Source organism: Podarcis liolepis (genome assembly GCF_965112155.1).
Source record: "Podarcis liolepis genome assembly, chromosome: 13".
In the NCBI taxonomy this organism is placed as follows: Eukaryota; Metazoa; Chordata; class Lepidosauria; order Squamata; family Lacertidae; genus Podarcis; species Podarcis liolepis.
Genome location: NC_139573.1, coordinates 17,207,246 through 17,228,559, shown reverse-complemented (window position 1 = coordinate 17,228,559; position 21,314 = coordinate 17,207,246). Strand labels below are relative to the sequence as shown.

Below are 21,314 nucleotides of genomic sequence, written 5' to 3'. Positions count from 1 at the left end.
AAATCTCCTTCTGCTGAGATCCACATGTTCATCTTGAAGTCACAGCAAAGCTGTCTTCTATTATGTCAGACTGCTGGTCCTTTTTTAGCTACATGCTGCCTATGTTGGCTGGCAGTGACCCCCCGCCACCCCAGGACATTTTCTCTGTGCTGCCTGGAGATGGAAGGGGCATTCTGTATGTAAAGCATGTGCTCTACCACTGAGCAAGGGTTCTTTTCTAAATTTGGCTCTATCAAAACTTGGATAGTTGTCCTCAGCATGGGGGGGGGGGGGCGGGAAATCAGATTCTGCATTTATACCATTCTTATACCAAGTTAGATTCCTGTAGGATTTGATAAGTTACGCAGAATTCTAGTGCCATTGTAGTGGAAATGCGGAAGACAATTGTATTTTGAGGAGTTAGGTGGCATGTCCCTTTCCCTTTAACATCCCCAGTTTGAAGTCTGCCGGATTCTTGTGTTTCACACACCTGTCAGGGGTTTCTTGGGTTCTTCTGTGTTGCAAGTGCTGGTGGCTGGATGCCCGGCTGCAGGTAGTGGGAGACTCTCAGCTGCTCTGTATTAATCCCATCTCAGGGTCCTGGGCTAATCATGAGTAATGCCAGGTGCACTTGATTACATCAAGGCAGGCTATAAAAGCCATAGGTGGGAGGGGCCCGGGGAGCTTCTACCCAGATCAAAGAACCTGATGCTGGGAGACCTAAGGTCGGGGTCTTTCTCCTGCTGCTCTACCTGGGGCTCTGGGCAGCTGAAGGGGCGATTGGGTAGCCCCTGTCCGGTATGTTTTATTTTATGCTTTGCATGCCTGCTGTTTATTTGTTAACAAAACTGTTTGGGTTCCCCTTCCACCTCCTCATTCCTTTTGTCCTGATATCCTTGGAAAGAACTGCTGTATTTGGCAGCACAGCCATTTTGCTGGTGGTCCTAGAATATCATGCATTAAGTCCTGGCCATCTCCAATCATGGGGATAGTGGTCCAGGGAGCGGCTCAGAGCACACCAGCAACTCTGTGGTTCAGTTTTTAAAAGTGTTATCAATCTATTCATGTGTTTTATAAAAAAAATTGTAATGTTTTGGAAACAGTTTTATTAGGTAGACTAGCACACATTTTCTAACTGATGTATGTGTTTTATATGTGCCTGCTTTGGTTGTCTTTAGACTTCTTAATCACAAGACTTCTTACGGGAAAGGAAGGATAAAAAAAAATGCATGGATATTTTCAGTGAGCTTTGGCAGCTCAATTCTAAATAAATAAATAAATCCCGTGGCAGAATAAACTTAACTTTATGCCTCCTGGGGCTTGAGTAAATAAATTGGCATAATACATTTTGATATCATGGTTTGGGCTTTTCTGCTTCCAGAACATAGATTCCATACCTATTCAGCCTGAAGAGACTGTATTGGATCATGGCTGTTGAACAAACCACCTCCTTTTTAAAATGATCATCCATGTGGTCCAGCCAAAGTTAAGCCATTTTTATCCTCCATAGATATGAATGGCAGAGAGTGCTTAACTGATCCTTCCAATCAATTACCGTAAACTTAACATGAGCTAGATTGTGCTGTTATTGCCACATCTCATTTATAAGTGTACTAAGTACTTTACAACAACCCTGTGGGACACACTAGGCCATTTTAAATGCTTGGAATGTGGAACAAGCTTCAATCACATGACCAGGCTCACCTCACATAAGAAAATTCATGCAGGAGAAAGAAACCATAAAAAGCAATTCTAGAGTGAGAGACTAGGCTGATGTCTGCTGTTTCCAGGAACTCTTCTGAATGTGAGACTTTTGTGGGTGAGTTGTTTGGTTCCTGAGCAAGAACACGGAGGCTGAGAGGGTGTCAGAAGGAAAACGATATGATTTTTATATATTAGTGACTTTGTACAGTATTAATGTAACATTTTTATATGTAACTGGGTGTTTTTGTAATATTTTGTTTAAGTTGTCTGTTATTCCTTAAATTTTCTGTGCACTGGTTAGAGATGTTTTAAATATTTAATAATAATAATAATAATTAATATATGTAACTGAGTTAGGGCCTGGACTAAACTGAATCACATCAATGGCAACCCCCCCCCCCATTTTTTTAGATTATTTGCTCATTCAAGATACCTGATGAGAAGAAACTGGGAAAAATAGAGGGATAAAGGTTGATATTCAGAAAGGTGGTAGATTTTGGGGGGTCCCCCCCACACAAAGTTGAAGACCACTGGGATGGCCATCACAAAAACTTTACATTGGGTTTTGAAGTTAGGTCTCCCATATCCAGATCAAGCATCTTACTCAAGCTACTGCTAACAGTTTCCCCCTCCCTTTTGTTTATAGTGTGGATTCTTCAAACGTAATTATAAAGAGATGATGGACCTTCAAGAAAATAATAATGCAGTAGATTTAGAAGACAATCCGGGGGGTGATGCAGAGAAAGAAGCCAAATCAGACAGCAATGATGGGAGCGACAGTGAAAAAGAAGCCAAAGAAAAAACAGACCTGTTGAATGGAGAAGCTGATACCAAATGAATAGATCAGTCGCCTCCCCACAAACTGCAGTCACGATAACTGGTCTAAATGTGCAGGGAAGGAAAGAGTGACCTTTCTGTTGCCAGCAAGGACTTATACTCACCTTCTTAAAATTTGCATATGTGTTTTTTGTGTGTGTTGGCATCCATCTGCCTCAAGCGACAATGGAGTTCACCTCTGGGTGGGTGAAGTCAAACTGTTTGCAAAAGTCCTGTTTTGGGAAATAGAACTGTGTCTCCTTGGAATGATACTCGTCGTCATCTGTATGCATTGGGACTGCTGATCACAGGGGTATATGATGGACAGAGAAAAGGAGTTGAAAGCAGGAATTGCGTTATTGTACTTCCCTAATGCGCCCTAATGAAAAGGAACAGACACTGGCCTTTTCCAGACTTTTAAAAGAGCCTCTATGAAGTGGCAACTGTGCAAATCAACTTAGTTTTCCCTCCGTTTTTAGAAATAATGTATACCTATGCTTGTTTACTCAGAAGTAAATCCCACTGTGTTTCGTGGCTCATATTCCCAAGTAAGTATACACAGGATTGCAGCCACAGGTTTTAAGAAGTCCAGTAAGTCAGAATTCAGTTTACAAGAAACGATGGATTGTTTATGTGGCACCTAATTCCTTCAACCTCTGTGGTACTCTAGGTTTGTCAACAGGTTACTTTTGTACTCACATTACCAATTTTGACGAATTGTGTTTAAATTAAAACTATTAGTCATTTATCTTCCTCCCTTTTCCTCCTTAAGTTATTCACCACATCTTCCTATATTGCAACATACAACCCAGAGGGCCTTTTAAAAAACCTTAAAAACTTTTAACAATGTAATCATGTCTGCCACAGTGTAACTATTTTTAGAAGATCTATACAGCAAAAGGCAGTGTGGAAAGATGAAATTCAACTACCGGTAAGTTAGTTAGGCAGCTTTAAAGTAAATGGGCCAGAATACAAAGCTGTCAGAGATATTCTTTTTAAAAAATATTTTTATTAAATATTTTCTTGGTTTACAAAAGTACAGGCCTTGTTTCTTTTTTCAGGTTGTACAGTCTTTCTTAAAAATCAGTTACATTTGCTGTGAGATATTAGTGTTGAGGACAGTATAATGTTGGGGAAATAGAGGGGGGAGAGGAGGGGTGGGGTGGTGAGGCTTATATTTTGTATATTGTACATGTGAGCTTTTGTGTCGGCATCAACCAGGTAGGTTCTCTTTCTATTTGTTTAGTACATTTCCTTGGTAGTGAGAGGTATTGGGGGCAGGGTGTGGTTGGTTGTCTGTAGTTGGCTGCAGTGGGGTTTGTTTGAATTTGTGAGGGAATGAGGGTTTGTTGGGTCAGGTAAGCCAGATTGATTCATATGATGTTGGTGGATTCTTCTTGTCTCGTTGGGTTGTGTATGTGAAAAATTGGAGCCATACTGGGGTGAAGGCGTCCTCTTCTATTTGTCCTCGTGTCAGTTTCAGTTTCTTGGTTAGCTTTTATATTAAGGTCGTTTCCCATACAATTTGATACCATTGGTCCATGTTTACTCCTGACAGTTCTCTCCAGTGTCAGGCTTTGAGGCTTCTGGTTGCTGAGAGTAGGTGGGTTATAAGCTCTGTATAATGTGAGTGGTCATTATGATCTAGAAAGATGTTCAGTAGGGCTAGCTCTGGGGTAAGTTCTTATACCTGTTTAGTTATTTGGCATATCTCTTGTAGGACTGCTGTCCAGAAGGGTTGGATTTTAGGGCATTCCCACGACATGTGGAGGTATGTGCCTGTGGAGGTGCAGCCTCTCCAACATCTTGGTGAGGTTCCTCAGCACCAGTTTCCTTGGTGTTAAGTACCACCTGTAGGTGAGTTTCAGTGTCAAGGCGGGTTTTGAGATTCTGGAGCAGTATTTTGTATACTGTGGATACCATCCCTTTGCCGTGTCCCTTTGCTGTCAGGAGATTTTCGAAGGTAGTCAAGGGCCTAGCAGCTGCTGATTTTACTGTTGGATTGTGTGGTATTTGTGTGTTCCCTAGTATTTCTTGTGTTGGTATGGGTTTGTTGTTTTTGAATAAGTCTTTTAGACAGTGTAGGCCTTTGGTTTTGTGCTGCGTGTTGGAATAGTGGGCGATAGGCCAGGGGGGTTAGTGGGGTTGGGGACAGTATGCCTACTTTTCCCTTCCATGCCTTAAGCATGGATTGTGTGAACCTGTTCAGTGTTCTGGGGATTTTCTTTAGTTTGTTTTTGAGAATTGGGTATGCTGTTGTGGGGATGTTTTTGATGGTGTCTCTCTCCAAGTGGACCCATTGTTTTGTCTCGTCTTCTAGAATATATGTGGCATACTTGGTTGGCGATGTAATATGATTCAGTGTTGGGGATTCCTCATCTGAGGAGGGGAGGTGCAGGTGTTTGGGGCTTATTCTTGACTTTTTGTGTGAGAAAATAAACGAGTTTAGTTTTTTCTGCGACTTCGGCAGTCCCAGGGAGCAGCCTTCAATTGTTCAGGCCTCCTGCATGGATGCCATTACAGTTATCCAAAGATAATAATAAAATAATAATAATAAATAATCAGCAACAAACAACAACAACTTTCCAGAAGGGGATGTCCTGCGCTGCGTTTGTTTTTCCTTGGGGTGGTCTCCGGCACATTGTTTCACCCCCCCCCGCGGGTCCCAACCTGCTCTTTTCACACTAGCTGCCAGGGAGGTAGGCTCAGGGTCAGACCTGGGCTAGGCCGCATTATTTCTCATGGCCTCCCTGGCCCTCCCAGTACCCTCCTATCTCTCTCCCTTGGTAGCAGTGGCAGTGGTAAGCTGGTGCTTGGCTGGGTGGGGGTCCTTTTTGCTTTCTGTTCGGCTCCAGAGACCTCCAGGCCTAGGAGCTTCACTGGGCTGTCGATGGGGTGCTCCTGGTCCCAGCAGGGTCAATGCCGATGGGGGCTCTGTGCGACCTTTCTGCTTGTCACGTTGGGCACCCCTATTTCCCCCCTCCGATTGCGACAGTGGGGGCGACGTGGGGACCAGTCAGGCAGTGCAGTTGGTGCTGGCGGTTCTCAGGAGCAACATGCGGCCGTGGCTCTTGCCATCTTGTCTTGCCAGAAGTCAGAGATCATTTTAATGACAGTAAAAGGGAATTAATTCTTGGAGTACCCCCTGTGTACATTTTCTCTTGGAAGGGCTAAGCCCCATACCATATCCCAAACTGCTAATGAAACTCCCATCAGCTTCAAATGGTTTGCTATGTGGCTGTTTGAGAAACACAAATTCAAACCACCTTTAGGTATGCAGAATAACTCCTTCTGTTCTCTGGATCAAGGCCAGCAAGTTTTGATCAGCTCAGCTGTCTAGATTTAATTGGCAATTGTAAGTGTAAATGCATTCTGCTTCCAAAGAACAGACACAGATCAGAGTATCTAAAATGCATAGGTGATGTAAAATCAATTGTCTTGAAATGGATTTGAAAAAATGTTTAGCCTGATTATTAGCCCTGGAGTCAAAATTAAAAAAATTCAGGGTACTTGAGTGGGAATTAAAAAGAGCATTTATTAGTTCATAAGAGGGAGACATGGATAATAGCAGAAATCAAAACATTACAAAAATAACTTCAGTTAGGAAGGGTAAAGGGTCTGGAGCATGCAATAAGAGTTTAAAAAGCTGTTCTAGTTAAATACTGTAGTCTTACATATGTTCCCAGATTTGCCTGGGCTCCTAAATAATACCAGTGAAAATAAAACAAAGTTAATGGGGTTTTTTTGTTGCTCACACAGTACCTTTTTAAGCCAATGATTTCAAAGCTTCCAGACTGAGGTGAGGTGTCCTTCCTACCAAACTGATTCAAGGAGTGTAGCAAGAATTGCTTACAGCAGTAAGGAAAGGCACAGTCACCCACCTCTTTATGAAAAGGCACCTGCCTCGGGTAGCTTTATGGGTTTTTAACATTACATAGTTCACTTTGAGAAGTGTGGCACACCATGTACAGATGTAGGGTAAGATTTAAAAGCTGATTGAATAAAATCACCCGATTTGGAATTAATTTGACCAGCAAATGGCACAAGACTTGGGACAACACAGGGAGCTGGATCATCATACAGCTTGACCATGAGGCAGCCATGTGGAGATATCTAGTACAGGCATGCAGATACTGAAGGTGAGGAACATTTTTCAAGTGGAGAGCAGCCCAAGCAGAATCTCCCACACAACACAAACACGGCCATATTTGCTGCAGGTGAACAAGACCACTTTGCACCAATGGATAGTCCTGCCATTTCTGTCCACGACATATTGATGGCTTGCCGGTTGGGATATAGAATGAGTTCCCCAAGAATCCCACTCCCATTCTTTTGTCCGCTGCATCCCAATCACTTTAATACCACAATCTCCTCATTTTCATCCTGGCAACTCTGTCTTCCAATCTCCCCGCCTTCCCCCTCCAAGCTATCCTCCCCTTCTCCCAGCCAGCTTTGCCTCTCGCTACCGTCTTCACTGCCGTGCCACTCCTGTCCCTCGCTGGTGTGCTTCTGCCTGAAGTTCTCACCTACGGCGTTCTCCCACTCCTCCCTTAGGCTCTCCTCTCTGTCATCCTGCCAGTCTGGCTCCACAATCTCATCCAGACACTTCCCCCTCAGTCTTTGATCCTCATGGTCTTGGAAATCCTCCTCCTCGCTTTCGTCATCCTGACATTCCAGCCTCATGCTCTCGTCCCCATCATCCTGCAACCCCACCGCCACCCTCTCGTCGGCCTCGTCGTCGGGGTCGTCCTGGCATTCTAGCCTCATGCTTTCAGTGCAGTCGTCCTGCGAGCCCGGCTCCACACACTCGTCCTCGTCATCCTGCCACTCTGTCCTCTCTGTTTCGTCATCCACACCATCCTTCCACTCCTGCCTCATGCCCTCTCTGCCGTCTTCCTGCAACCGCTGCACCACGCTCTCGTCTGCGTCGTCCTGCCACTCCACCCGCATCGTCTCATCCCCGTCGTCCTCCCATTCCCGCCTCATGCTCTCGTCCCCTTCGCTCTGCCACTCCTGCTCCATAATCCCTATCCCGTTGCCTTGCCACAGGCTGTCCACTCCTCCTTCCACCCCCTGGTCCCCAACACCTTCCATCCCAGCAGCATCCCAGCCCTCCACCAAAGCCAACGTCTCTCCTCTCCTCACGTGGGCTCGCCGGTGCTGGGAGAGTGCCGACTTCTGTCCAAAGCCTCTCCCGCAGTATGGGCAGCGGAAGGGCTTTTCGCCAGTGTGGGTGGCTTGGTGCTGAAGGAGAGCGGAGCTGCGCACAAAGCCTTTCCCGCAATTGGCGCACGAGTAGGGCTTTTGACCAGCATGGATACGCTGGTGTATGTGATAAGTGGAGCTGACGCTGAAGCTCTTCCCACACTGGCTGCAGCAGTAGGGCCGTTCGCCCGTGTGCGTGCGCTGGTGCTGCAGCAGTGCTGAGCTTACGCCAAAACCTTTCCCGCACTCATCGCATTTGAAGGGTTTCTGGCCTCGGTGCACGCGCTGGTGCTGCTGCAGGTTGGAGCTCTGGTTGAACCCTTTCCCACAGTCTGGGCAGCGAAAGGGCCGTTCGCTCATGTGGATCCTTTGGTGTCGGATAAGGTGGGAGCTCTCAGCGAAGTGCTTCCCGCATTCTGGGCAACCAAAGGGCCGCTCGCCGGTGTGGGCACGGAGGTGGCGGACCAAGTCAGCGCGGAGACGAAACGTCTTGGTGCATTCCCCGCAGGAAAACGGCCGTTCCCCCGAGTGGAAGCGCTTGTGCTGGGTGACCTTGGAGCTCTGCGAGAAGCACTTCCCGCAGATGGAGCAGACGTAGGGCTTCTCGCCCGTGTGGATCCGCTTGTGCTGGATGAGATCGGAGCTGTGGCTGAAGCTCCGCCCACACTCGGGACAGGTGAAGGGCCGCTCACCCGTATGAGTCCGCTGGTGGATGATAAGGTTGGAGCTCTGGGAGAAGCCCTTGCCACAGTGAGTACAGCGGTATGGCTTCTCCCCTGTGTGAGAACGCATGTGCTGGACCAGGTGGGAGTCTTGGCGGTAGCTCTTGTCACAGTGGGGGCATTTGTAGGGTTTCTCTCCCGTATGTACACGACGATGCCGGACTAGGTGGGAGCTGTTACTGAAGCTCTTCCCACAGTCAGGGCAGATGGTGGCTTTGGGCACCTTGTCATTGTCGGAAAAAATGTCCGTAGATTCTTGTTCCACAGATATGACAGATTCACCATTACTGGCCACATGCTGGGTAGTTTCCATTAGATGGCCTTGTGCTGTGATTCCTTTTTCCTGGAAGATTTCTTGCTGGCTCTTTGCCTTGTCATGAATCCACTTGTCTTCTTTCTGTATGTTCTGTTGTTCTGCTTCCTCTTCCTTATTTTCATTTATTATCTCAATGTCTTCTGTTGGAATAATCATACCAAAGATTTTTACCTCACTGTTGGCAGCTGAACTCTTAACTTCATTTTGTACACTGCTTTGAACCTTGGGAAAGCACACTATACATTTTAAAATAAATAACAATGACAAACGAAACCGCCACCGCTCCTGGGTCCCCCTGCTAGCAGCATCCACTGAAGGGAGTCAAGAGTTCCTTCCTCCAGTGGGCACTGCTAGCAGAGGGACTCAGGAGTGGTGGTGGTTTCACCAAGAATATATTGCTGAGTGAAACCGCCATCCCACTCTGCCCTCATATGACGCAAAGGGAGAAACAAGCTGTATCGGCTCCTCCCTCTGCATCTTTAAACTGCTTGACTGAGAAATGTGCAGCTGCCCTTGCCTCAGTCAAGGAGTTAAAGGAGCCCCCAGCCCGGCACTGCCTCCTGCAAGCTGTGGTGGGGTGGGGACTCTGTGAAACTGCTCAGCTGAGGGGAGCATGGTTGCCGTTCCCCACAGCGAGCAGTTAAAGGAGCCCTGGTGCTCTGCCTGCTTGCACCGGGGCTGAGCGGTACAAACAAGCTGCATTGTCCCAGCCTGCAAGCCTGGGTGAAACTGCCTCAGCTCTCGGAGGTGAGAGCTGGGGCAGTTTCACCCAGTGTCTCACAGGCAGAGGCCAATGCATCTTGTTTTTTCAACTTCACAGTATGTCACCAAACCACGATGTTTGGCTGCCAATACACTGCAGTGTTGAAAAGCTGATAACGCCCAGCCCTAACACAAAGGAAATTGATACAAATCCCCTCCTGCTTTTAAACTGCCACAAAGCTTGCAAAAAAAAAAAAAAGTCAATCATGGAGGCTATTTTGGAAATCAAAGAAACTTATTTACTCACAATTCTCTCATCACAAGGAATTGACAGAATTGTGGGTAAAATTAGAGCATTGAAAGAGAACGTAATAGATTTTCTCATATAGAAATATATGAATTTTTGTTAAAACCTTGATGTATTTCTGTAGTATATGTGATGAATTAGCTCAACCTTCAAGGGTGATCACATAAAAGCTATGGGGAGTTTGCTGCATAGGGTCTTACTTTCTGCAGCTATTCAACCCTTTTTGAAGCTAATCACAGTTTACCATGTCTTGTCTGAACACCTGCCTCCTGTTAGTCTTGTGCTCCATCAGCACCAGTCCCACACTTGTGGGTGATTAGACTAAAGCGGATTGCAAAACTAATTTCATTGCCTGCAGTTTAACAAAAATGTTAAAATAGATCTATAGAACTGACAAGTAGCAACTGAAAACTCTCCCACAAATTGAGAGAGAAGGTTGATGGCATATCTTTGAAACCTCAGCAAAATGATAAGGGGTGAAAATGACTCTTGCGTAATTTTGGTGGTGGATCAAGAAAACAGGAACAGGAAAGCAGGGTTCTAAATAAGGAGGTAAGACATCTCATTACAATAATCCAAATCAAGTCTAATTTCAAGGTTCCTTCTGGTAAACCTGGAAATCTCTATTTTTTTTTTATTTCCCTTTATATGTTTAAAGAAAGCTGTTAAGAGGTGATGGCTTGTCTAAAAACATCCCTATAACTTTGTGGAAGGGGGAGTGGAGATTTCCTGATTCATTAAGTCATTAAGCTGCAGAGCTTCCATTCATTCCTCACCTCTTAGTGTCTCTTCTTCACTGGAGTCCTGGAGATCCAGGATACATGTTTCTTTTTCACGTTCCATAAGGGAAGTCTCAGCAGTGTTAGTACTGGGGAATTCTGATTGCGGGGAAAGAAATAGATTTGTATAGGGTGAGAGCATGCAAAGATGTCTACACCATTAAGACATGCAATGCTCACATGTGTAACCATGCCCCAGTTCCCTATTGAGGCTCATAAAAGAGCAACCCCTGTACACATATTTTAGATCATCCTATAACACAAATTCCCTAGCATCTTACAGAACAGACATTCCCCACAAGTCCATATCAGTAGAGACATCTATACCCTTCTTTCTATGGAGCCTACTAGAACAGTCGTAAGTTCCCCATATGACAGTTATTTAAAAAGAAAAAGAAAAAAGAAAACCAAACCCGCCCAACACCTCTCACATCAGAAATATTCCTCTAAAATTTAAGGATATTTTGCACAATTAAAGGAAAGCTGCCAAAGCTGAGTTGGAAGCGGGGGGGGGGGTCGTTTCTCCTTAACTTTCCCCAGCCCAGTTCTTGCATTCCTGTCACCATGACAGTTTCCTGACTCCATTGCTGTTTTCACTCCCACCCCTTCCCCAGCCCCTTTCCCTTCATCATCTGCTCGTACGATCCAGCGAGATGCTGCAATTGCAGCCACATCGAACCTTGTTCTTTGGCGTTGTCTCCCTTATGGGTCCCCTGCAGGCTTTGTTTTCATTAGTGGGCATGGGGATGCTGCTAGGTGTCTAGCTATGGAGATCCGCTTGCAACAGGAAGGTCCCTTCATGATTAAGCCCCCTCAACAACGGTACTTCCTTCTGAGTCCTTTCTAGGCGTCGGAGACAGAAGAAGCTCTACGGTTTTAACTCAGTCACTTCCCGAAGTTAGAGCTGTCATACGACCCTCGTTTAAGCAAACGGCTAGAGTACATGGCAGCCCAATCGGATTATAATACATGCCTTTTATACGAGACCAAAGTTTAGGAACTGATTTCTGCTTTTGAGATTTTGAGTAAATCCCGTTGCTTCCCACATACGCTAAGCAACTGCTTGCTTTTGCATAGTCAACCCAGATTCCCCTTCTGAACTCCACTTTCCTGGCATGACAGCTGCAACGTGTGCAGAGGAGGGAAAGCAAGAGGATCAAGGGTCTGGAAACTAAGCCTTATGAGGAGCGCTTGAAGGGGTTAGGTGTGTTTAGCCTGGAAAAGAGGCGACTGGAAGGAGATAGTCATCTTCAGATATCTTAAGGACTGTCACGTGAAGGAGGAGCATGCTTGTTTTCTCCTGCACTGGAGGGTAGGACTGGAACCAATGGTTTCAAGTTGCAAGAAAGGAGATTCCGACTAAACATTCGGAAAACTTTCTGACAGTAAGAGCCGTTCAGCAGTGGAACAGACTGCCACGAGAAATGGTGGACTTTCCTTCCCTGGAGGTTGTTAAGGAGAGGTTGGATGGTCATGGATCTGTCATAGATACTTTAGCTGAGATCCCTGCATTGCAGGGGGTTGGACTGGATGACCCCCGGGGTCCCTTCCAACTCTAACATTCCATGATTTTATGATTCTATGACGATTCGTGTAAAAAGTGTTAAAACTGTAAGAGGGGAAACTGACCTGAACACTTAGGGTAGAAGATGGGAGTGCATGCCAATCCCCATACTTACGTTCCCGAGTCCCGCTACTACTGTTATACATCACTACACATCCAACAAATGTCAACTCTGTGTCCATCTATTCTCCCCCAAATCTGGTACAATATCTCGTTTACAGAAGCTAAGGTTTAAAAAGCTGCCGGCAGCAATGCAATTCCAAATGCAAACATGGGGGGTGGGGGTGGAGTGGTGTTCTGGGGCCAACAAAAGGTTTATGACAATCCTTGCACTGTGTGTCATATCTCACTGGATATGACAAGTGCCCTAAACTGCTCCTGTAAAATATGCTCTGCGTATCCTAGCATATGCCACATCCAATTCTGAGTCAGTCTGGAATTTGTTCTACATGCTGAACGCGCCGTGTCCTCTGTCAATGTCATGTGTCCCATGAGAACTGTCTCTGCACCCCACGGGAAACTGAGCCATATTCTTCCTTGCATAATGAAGCTAACCTGTTACGAGCGTTGAGATGTACATAGGAAGTTGCCTTCCACCCTTGCTCCATCCAGCTCAGTATCGTCAACACTGGCTGGCAGCATCTCTCCAGGTTTTCAGACATCTCTCCCAATTCTACCTGGAGGTGCCAAGGACTGAACGTGTGACTTGAATAATAAGATAGTAATAATAATAAAATTATTGTCGCCGCCACTAAAGGCGACTGAAAGTTCCCTTCCATTTCCAGGAATGTTTTTACTTTGGAGGCCATTGAACTATTTTTTTTCCTCCTCCCCACAAAAACTCATTTCCTTTGGTGTCCTGTCTTTGAGACCGTCAACTGAGGGCCAGGGACTGATGAAAGAGACCCCAGTACGGCTCTGCAAAAATAATAACTGGTATTTGGAAGCTCCAGCCTTTGGGGGATTAAGTGGGGGATTAAAATGCATTAGATATCTATATATATTGATATCTAATGCATTTTAATCCCACATATATATATATGAATTTCTATTGGTTTTGGTAAAGCCAGAGAATATTTTGGTTGCTAGAGAACAATCCTCACCCCACCCCCGCGCGCGCACTCAATGCGCCTTTCCACCTCGCCCACTTTAATGTTTGAGGAGAAAAAGTGGAGCGGGGAAGAACGAGAAACGGGGGGGGGGGGAGCAGCAGCATCTCGCCTCACACCCACCCCGCCGCCACCGGCGCGCGACCACCCGTCAGCCTCTCAACGGCTGCAGCGCGCGCTCCGCCCGCCCGGATTAACTCCGCCCCCTATTCAGGCAACTTGGTTGATTTTCCCGCCTTAAAACAAACTGTCGGTGTGGGTGTCGCGCGCTGCTTGTTCGAGGCGGTTGACCGAACTGTTTTAAACGACCAGTTATTATTACCTCATTCTTAACGGAGGAACGGAGGGTATCGTCTCTCGCTTCTTGTGAGCGTTTCGCTCCGCGACACTTGATCTGGGATGACGGTTGAACGTATATGTTCCACGTTTAACGGGCTCACGCCCCCAGTTGTACTCCGAAGTAGCTAATCCGGAGCAACTGTCACCCTCCCGCCTCCCGTGCTTCATATTTAAACACAGAAATGGCTCAGAAATCCCAGTTCTGCGTGAATAGGTTCTGGTGAATCATTGTCATCATCCATGGAAAAAAAGTCACAGCAATAAACCTGTCAAGTCTTTTAAGGTGGCCACAAAACTTGTATTTGCTGGAACATAGATATATTCCTCTGGAATGTGGAAGAAATGCGCTGGGCTCAGATTCACTCTCGTTAAAGGTACTGTATGTTTCGCAGCTGCCTGAGCCCTTCTCAAAATCCATTTTGGGGCTCAACCCATTCTCAAATAAAGCCCTGTCTGGTTCAATGCAAATAAATGGGTGCTAGTGGAAATCCACCCACTGTGTAACACCCTGAATGTAAGTACAGTAATAGCTAAATCTTATTTTTTCAAAAAATAATTTTTATTAACCAGCCAATCAAATCAAATTAAATCACATCACATAAATTCCGAATTACAAAGCCGAATTTTAAATTTTGTTGGGGGGACCCATATTTCAAGATCCGAAGGGGGATTCTGATCATCTTCTTGCTACTGCATTAATGTCCAAATCAGACCAATCAGTCCAAACAGAGTTCATAATTCTATCCAGTCTTATCTTGCTAAATCTTAACCTCTGTTGGAAGTGAATCCCACTTTTTACAATTATGTGGCTTATTCCATGTAGCCTACACATCTTAAAAGGATTTTGTGGGTGCAGCCTGCATACCATCTCCTCCCAAAGTATCTTAGGATGTGAGACCAAGATCTGATCTGCTTTGCATGTTTTGCCATCTCCTTTATTAAGATTCAATACTGAAGATGAGCACACGCTCGCAGCACTCTTCATAACAAAATAACTACAATGGAGTAGAAATAATTTAATTTGCTACTCATCAATGTATACCATGCAAGCCATACCAATAACAAGTCAGTGATTAAAAAACCCAACCAGATCCCTCCCAAGGAAGATCATCTTCACCATCTTCCACACCATCTGAACCAAATGAGGCTGTGCAAGTGCTGGACCAATGTCTGGAGACAGTAATAGGCTGGTGGATGAGGCCCAATCAACTGAAGCTGAATCCTGATGAGGCGGCAGAGGTGTTGGTGAGTGGTTCTCATGTTCGGGTATTGGGGAGACTGTATGTTCTAGATGGTGCTGCACTTCAGTCTCCAGCTGAAGGAGCAGATCCATAGCTTGTTTGGGAGTCCTCCTGAATCCAATAGTGTCACTGGAGGCCCAAGTGACTTCAGTGGTCAGCAAGGCCTGTTTCCAGCTACTGTACTGTGATAGCCTTGCCGCAGCACTCCAAATTCTAGTACACTTGCAAACAGATTACTGTAATCCACATGGGACTGTGCTTTGAGTCAGTTTAGAAGTTGCAACTGGTGCAGAACACAGCCAACAGATTTGTGATCAATGTATCCAGCTGGAATCATCTAACACTGATTTTACACAGAATGCACTACCAACATGCTTACTAGGTCAGATTCAAGGTTTGAATGCAAACATATAAAGCCCTGAGTGACTTAGGTCCCAAATACTTGTAAGAGCACCTCTTCCTATATCCACAGGTCTGGGCTTTGAGATCTGGTGGAGGTGCTGCTTGCGGTCTCTCCCATTGACAGGTAAGCCAACCATCATCTGGTGACAGGGCCTTCCCAGTGGTGGCACCCTGCCTGCAAAATTCCCTCCCTGAGGGTAGGGACAATGAGCTTGTGGCCCTCCAGATGTCATTAGACTCTAACTCCCATCAGCGCCAGCTAGCTTGGCAGATAGTTGGGGGTGGCATGAGTGGAGTCTGGAGAGTCACAGATTCATCATCCCTGCCTTAGAGTTTGTGTTGTCACCTTCATTCCTAAGTTTCCAATGCCATCTTGAGACACATAGATCTGTTTTCACTCAGGCCTTTGGGAAAGAATGGTGGGTTTTAGGTCAGAGGCAGGGGTGCTGCTTTCTGCTATAGTGGTGTGATGGTTTGAATATTATTTTAAAGTAGGAATTAATGTTTAAAAATAGTTTTATTGAATGTAGTTTAAGAATTGCTGATATCTTAACTGATGAAGGATAATTTACAAATTGGTCAAATAAACAAATAAAACACTACATTGCCCAGAGAAGAAGCCCTTCCTGATTATAGTGCAGGGTTGTAGAAGGTAAGCAGATATTAGCCTTCAAGCAGCCAGATGATAGAGATGAGAGCAGTTGGTACTCCCTTGTCATATCCAGCAACGGACAGCACCAGTTTCTTGTATTCTGCTAGACTCTCACTTGGTGAAACATCTCTTCTTTCTCTGTATCATTAGAATACTGATTTTGATAGTATACTTTATGAGGGTTCAGAAATTGGGTTTAATTAAAAGTGTTTACAAAGACAAAACTAGATCACCAAATAAATTATTCAGCTCACTGGTAGCTAGGCAACAATATTTGTTCCTGAGCAAACTTGCATCACCTAATCACTGTCTAAACCAGATCTTTACCAGTTACAGTGGTACCTCGGGTTAAGAACTTAATTTGTTCTGGAGGTCCATTCTTAACCTGAAACTGTTCTTAACCTGAGGTACAGCTTTAGCTAATGGGGCCCCCTGCTGCTGCTGTGCCGCCGCTGCCCAATTTTTGTTCTCATCCTGAAGCAAAGTTCTTAACACGAGGTACTATTTCTGGGTTAGTGGAGTCTGTAACCTGAAGTGTCTGTAACCTGAAGCATCTGTAACCTGATGTACTACTGTATGTATGTTTAAAATCAGTCTCAGTGGGGACAGTTTTGTCCATGTGCAAATATAGCTTGTCAGCAAGGAAAACTATGTAGTTGCTAAGTTATGGATGTGTGACAGGGGGCCTCCCAAAGATTTTGAGGTGAGATAATGCCGTCTTCCTTGACACTGCCCAGATTGAAATAGACCACAAGGCAGAATTAACCAAGCCACTCTATCACTGTTGGTGGGCAGGATGTCCTGTTTTGACTGATGGCATTGATGCTAATGATCACTGATTTATTTATTTATTGTCTTTGGAGTCTCTTGTTCAAAAATTTTGAAACAAGTCAGAAGTCTTATGTGGCACTGTGTTTCCATCTTTCTTCTGCTAGTATAACTGCTTATCTATGGTTTGTCAAGTGCAGATGCCACCTTTTAATTTCATCCAGCCCCTACGGGCTTAACCAGTAGGCTCTTTACTGCTACCCACCACCATCTCCCCGATGGGTCAGCAAGAAAAGTAGTCAGTTGGGCACTGTTACCAGCCGGTGCTCCAAGCATCATCTAACAGCAGTGCACAACACCCTCTCTCCTTTACAAAGAGAAAGGTGGCATGAAGAATGGCTAATTATGCTGCTAGTATCTTGCAGAGGTAGCTTAAAAGCCTTGTCCCACCTACCTTTCTTGTTCCACTGGAAGAATCCCTGCAAGAAGAAAGCATTTATAGTATTATTTTCAGTTATAGTATTATTCGTGTTAGTAAGTAGATCCCAACCTACGTAGCCAGGAGCTTCAGGAGATGGCAACACCCGAACACTAATTTTTTGAGTGTTTCAATATACTTATTCATTTATTGTATTCATTGCACAATTAATGATTGTGTATGGCCCCTGAATTTTTTCCCCTGTGGGTCATTGGCCCTGGATAGAAAAAAGATTTCCCACCCCTGGCTTATTAAATGCTAGAACCTGCATTTGAGACAACATGGAACATTCTTTCAGGTTTGTTGATCATTATCTGGGAAGCTTACATAGATGAACATTTAAGAATATAATAAGAAACAATGGTAACAAGTATGGGGCTCACAGCTTCCCTAAAATCACAACCATGCCCTCAATCCAAGATGCATTAGCAAGTCAAGAAAAGACACTCCACAATTTCTCAAAAGACCCTCTAGTATTGCCCTGTATGGATGAGACACAAATTCTATAAAACACATTTTGTGGAAATTCAGGTCCAACAACTTGGGCTTTTTGAAACAGAAGTTTTTGAAACCCAACATCAGTGAAGTCAGCTTGAACGACACATGAACATAATTTCCTGTTTTTTAGCTGCAAAAAAGCTGTGCACCCACTAGTAGCTGGCCCACACATAGTTCAGTCTGTTTTTCCAGTGTGTGGGTTGTCACTCCTCTGGGACTGATGAGGGAATCAGGGTTGCAGGTCCCATTAACTACCTTAGGCTGAAAAGAAAGCAGCACTAGGAGAGGTGTTAGGGTCTTATATGGGCTTGAATCAGCACTGGTGGATGTTGGAATCTTGGTGGGTGAGGAAAGAGGGGCTCAGGGATTGTTTAAAGAAGGGCAGGCAGGCCCTAATGAGGCTTCTAGAGTTTGATCTAGTAATATTATCTAGGGACAATATTTTATAAAGTTTGAGAAACACTGCCATACTTCATTTATTATAGTGCAAGAACACATCCACATAGTTTTCCCTTTTTGAGTATAAATCACAGTAGATCAGGTATCAGCCCGCTTCATGCCCCACCAGTGAACAAGTTAATTAGTTTTTTGAAAGAGGCACTACTTGCAAAGTGCCTCAAAGATTTCCAGAGTCCTCTTAATCTCCCGGATTTGTTTAGCGAGGGTATGGACAGGTTGCATGGAGCGGTCCAACTCCTCACACCTTGCCATCAGAGTGTACATCCCTTTGATGCTCATGTCCACAGATTCACCCAAGCTGTCTACAGCATCCCGGTAAGTCTGGATGTACCCAACGCTGAGGGCTGTCATGTTCTGGATAGCGCTGTTCAAGGCTCTTAGCATCTGGTCCACCTTCTGTGCCACATCCCTAGTGAGCCTTTCCAGATCCCTAATCACCTGTGGGTCAATTGGAGGTATATCTGCAGTTTTGCCCCTAACAGACAACTGCGACGACACTGATGAGGAGGAGGTGGGTTCTGTGTCATCCAGACTGCCCCGGGAGCTCATCTTGATCTTCATCTGCAGGTTGTTGGCCACAAAGTGTGTCAGATCCCCGTCATGGCTCACTGTCCCTTCTAGCTCCAAAGCGCTGGATATGGTAGCCCTCCTACCTTCCTGAGCCTTGGATGCTCCATACACTTGGCTTATCCCATCCAGGCTATGACTGTCCAACAAACGGCCTCCAGCCATCCTTTCGCGGGCTGCCACCCGCAGCCTCCTGGATTCTTCCCCAGCCACAGACGATGACGACGAGGAGGAGGACGTTGGGGTCTGTATATGCACCTGAGCCATTATATGCTGTCCCTCCATTACGTAATATAGCAAGCAGATCTAGGATGCGAGAAGTAAAGATCAAGATGCAGACCCTGAAGGAGGAGCTTCGGAGGAGACAAAAAAAGATACCAGAGACAACGCGCAAGAGGGATTCAAGTTGCCCATTTCCTGCATCTGAGCACCAGGTGACCGGTCGGCGCCTCTAATGGGCGGAGAATCCTCAAGGAAGAGGCGGAAGATGAGAGTAGGTTCGCTGGGAGAACAAATGGGAGATTCTCATTGGTGCGTCTCACGTTCTTTAAAAGGAATAGCCAGTCAACGTGAAGCAAGAGGCGTATATCGGGCGCTCTATATGATCGGTCAAGCTCTTCTGCCGGAAGAGGTCTGACGCAAGATAGCGTTCTCGATGTGCCAGGGGAAAGGAAGGTTGGTATCAAGATTCACCAATCAAAAAATTGGGAAGTGTTAAAGGTTCCCGCAGGGCGGTAAATGTCATCCTACTCTGTCGTAGAGGCTTGTCAGACCGAAATGCCAGTATTTTCAAAACTGAAGCTTAGAGATAACAAACAAAACCTGCATTTCCAAAGGCAATATGTATTTTTAATTTACTGACGTAGGCTGCAATCCTAATCTCAAATTAGCTGGGAGTAAACCCCATTGAATTCAATACAATTTACTTCAGAGTTGACGTGGTTAGGCTTGTGTTCTTAACTCCTGGAGGGAATTTTATGGGTTTGGTGTTTTTTTACAAAATTGGACCCCACCGACAAAGTCTGAAAACACAAACTTCCCCTGAACTATATGTGGAGCTGTCATTTTCAGGACGAATAAATACTCTAAAACAGTAACTTGGAACCTCAGGACCATTATCCAAATAAGTACACCACCTCCTTTCTGATCTTCTGCAAATTGTCCCCACATTTGTCCCATTGTGTTCTTAATGGGACCAAAGGAACAAGAGCCATCCACTCCTATTCCAGGTAGAACGGCAGAGAAGACCAGCCTGACCTAAGCTTGACAAAAGGACTTGCTTTTAGCTCACCACTTTGTTTTGTCTTTGAAAAACTGTTCTGCCTCCTTTACCTCCTGCTCCCATCTTTGTGTGTCCTTTGTCTTTTTAGATTGCAAGCCTGATGGAAGGACACCTCTTACTCTTACTGATGCAAGTCACTATGTGAGACAATAGGTTTTATCTAACTAAGTTCTATTCAGGGTAGACCCATCGAAATGAATGAACCTAATCATCATATCCCTTAGTGCAATGGGTCTATTAACAGACTAGCTTTGACTGCATCTCATTAATTATCTGAAAAATTGGATAGAAACACTAAAGACATAATCGGTCAGATGTAAGTAGGCAGGGGGATGCCTTTTCATGAGATTTCCCTCAAGGAAGGTGAAAGCAACTTGGGAAATGAAGATGTTATTTTCCTTCAAAACAGGACCATTTAATAGCATATCGTATAGCTACATTTCCCAGGCAGGTGCTGACGAGGACTGTAGATAAGGAGGTGTGTGTGTGTAAGAAGACAATGCTTAAAGAATACTTCCTAGCCTTGAGAATGGAATCTGTTAATCCTGATTCACAGTTCCTTTTTTCCCATCCACTTTCCTTTGCAGTGTATCTACTAGATACTTTGGAAAGTTGTTCATTTGTTGTTAAAGTGAAGTAACTGCTTATGTAAACATCACTAAATTGTGGTCTTGAGCTATTGCACTGTTATGCAAATACAGCTCTAGCTTTCAGATGTTAAAAAAAAGGAAAAGTAATAATTTTCTTTGCAAATGTTAGTGTTATCCTCACAACAACCCTGTAGGGTAGGCAATCAGTGATCCCATCTTGCAGACTGAGGAATTGAAATGGAAAGATTGTAAAAACTGTGCCTCTAGTGAGTCTAGAGTTGAACCAAGGTTATCTAGGTTCATTGTTCGTTATCCCTATTTCCCCCCCAATGAATTTGGCTCTTGCTATTGAAAACACTCTTCCATAAATGCATTTTTAAAAGGACTAAGCTAAATTCTCTTGAGTTTTTGATTTGGTTTTTAAAAATTAATTCAAGCATAAGGGATACCTTTTTGTCAGAGAAGCCAGTGAAGTTGTAAATGAAATCATGGCCTGAGGGTTTTTTTAATAAAATAATGCTACATATATTTTATTTTAAAGAGCTGCCTCCTGTATGACAAGGACAGACCAGTTCAGCAGAAGATAATATACGTTGCTTAAATTCAGAGCCACAACTCCTTCTAACCTCTAGAAAACTCTGTAAGATAACCACCTCACTTTCATCATCCATTTGAAATATGTGGAGAAGGAGCCATAACTTGAGCCCAAGAAAGCAAAATGAGTGGTAAAGAAGTCCTGTTTCGTAAAAAGAGTGCAAACAATGTTTCAAGGGTTTTAACACCACTATGAAGAAATGTTTCCTATATCTTTTCCCTGTGGCAACAAAAAACAAAG

General features: G+C 44.8%; 4 protein-coding genes across 6 annotated transcripts in view; 2 read left to right on the top strand and 2 right to left on the bottom strand.

The window, feature by feature from the left end:
* ITGAL (integrin subunit alpha L) overlaps positions 1-3,535 on the top strand; it is a 44,300-nt gene extending 40,765 nt beyond the window's left edge. For all 3 annotated transcript variants that reach the window (XM_083469128.1, XM_083469127.1, XM_083469129.1), the window contains one exon: positions 2,330-3,535. In XM_083469128.1, coding sequence (XP_083325254.1) covers positions 2,330-2,521 — 192 coding nt within the window. In that variant the 3' untranslated portion in view covers positions 2,522-3,535. The remainder of the gene's footprint in view (positions 1-2,329) is intronic.
* Positions 3,536-6,014: 2,479 nt separating this feature from the next.
* LOC310691570 (uncharacterized protein) overlaps positions 6,015-21,314 on the bottom strand; it is a 35,756-nt gene continuing 20,456 nt past the window's right edge. Inside the window, exons 8-10 of the mRNA XM_083471430.1 lie at positions 11,210-11,256; positions 10,528-10,629; positions 6,015-8,882 (exon numbers count right to left, since the gene is read on the bottom strand). Coding sequence (XP_083327556.1) covers positions 6,850-8,882; positions 10,528-10,629; positions 11,210-11,256 — 2,182 coding nt within the window. The 3' untranslated portion in view covers positions 6,015-6,849. The remainder of the gene's footprint in view (positions 8,883-10,527; positions 10,630-11,209; positions 11,257-21,314) is intronic.
* The window catches only part of PRR14 (proline rich 14), a 47,079-nt gene continuing 39,192 nt past the window's right edge, over positions 13,428-21,314 (top strand). The window contains exons 1-2 of the mRNA XM_083469163.1: positions 13,428-14,060; positions 14,291-14,794. The gene's annotated coding sequence lies outside the window, so the exon portion shown is untranslated. The remainder of the gene's footprint in view (positions 14,061-14,290; positions 14,795-21,314) is intronic.
* On the bottom strand, positions 17,538-20,822 carry LOC310690411 (BLOC-1-related complex subunit 6-like). The gene has a single exon (XM_083469261.1). It carries the CDS (start codon positions 18,890-18,892, stop codon positions 18,182-18,184), a length of 711 nt encoding a protein of 236 aa, XP_083325387.1. The 5' UTR covers positions 18,893-20,822; the 3' UTR covers positions 17,538-18,181.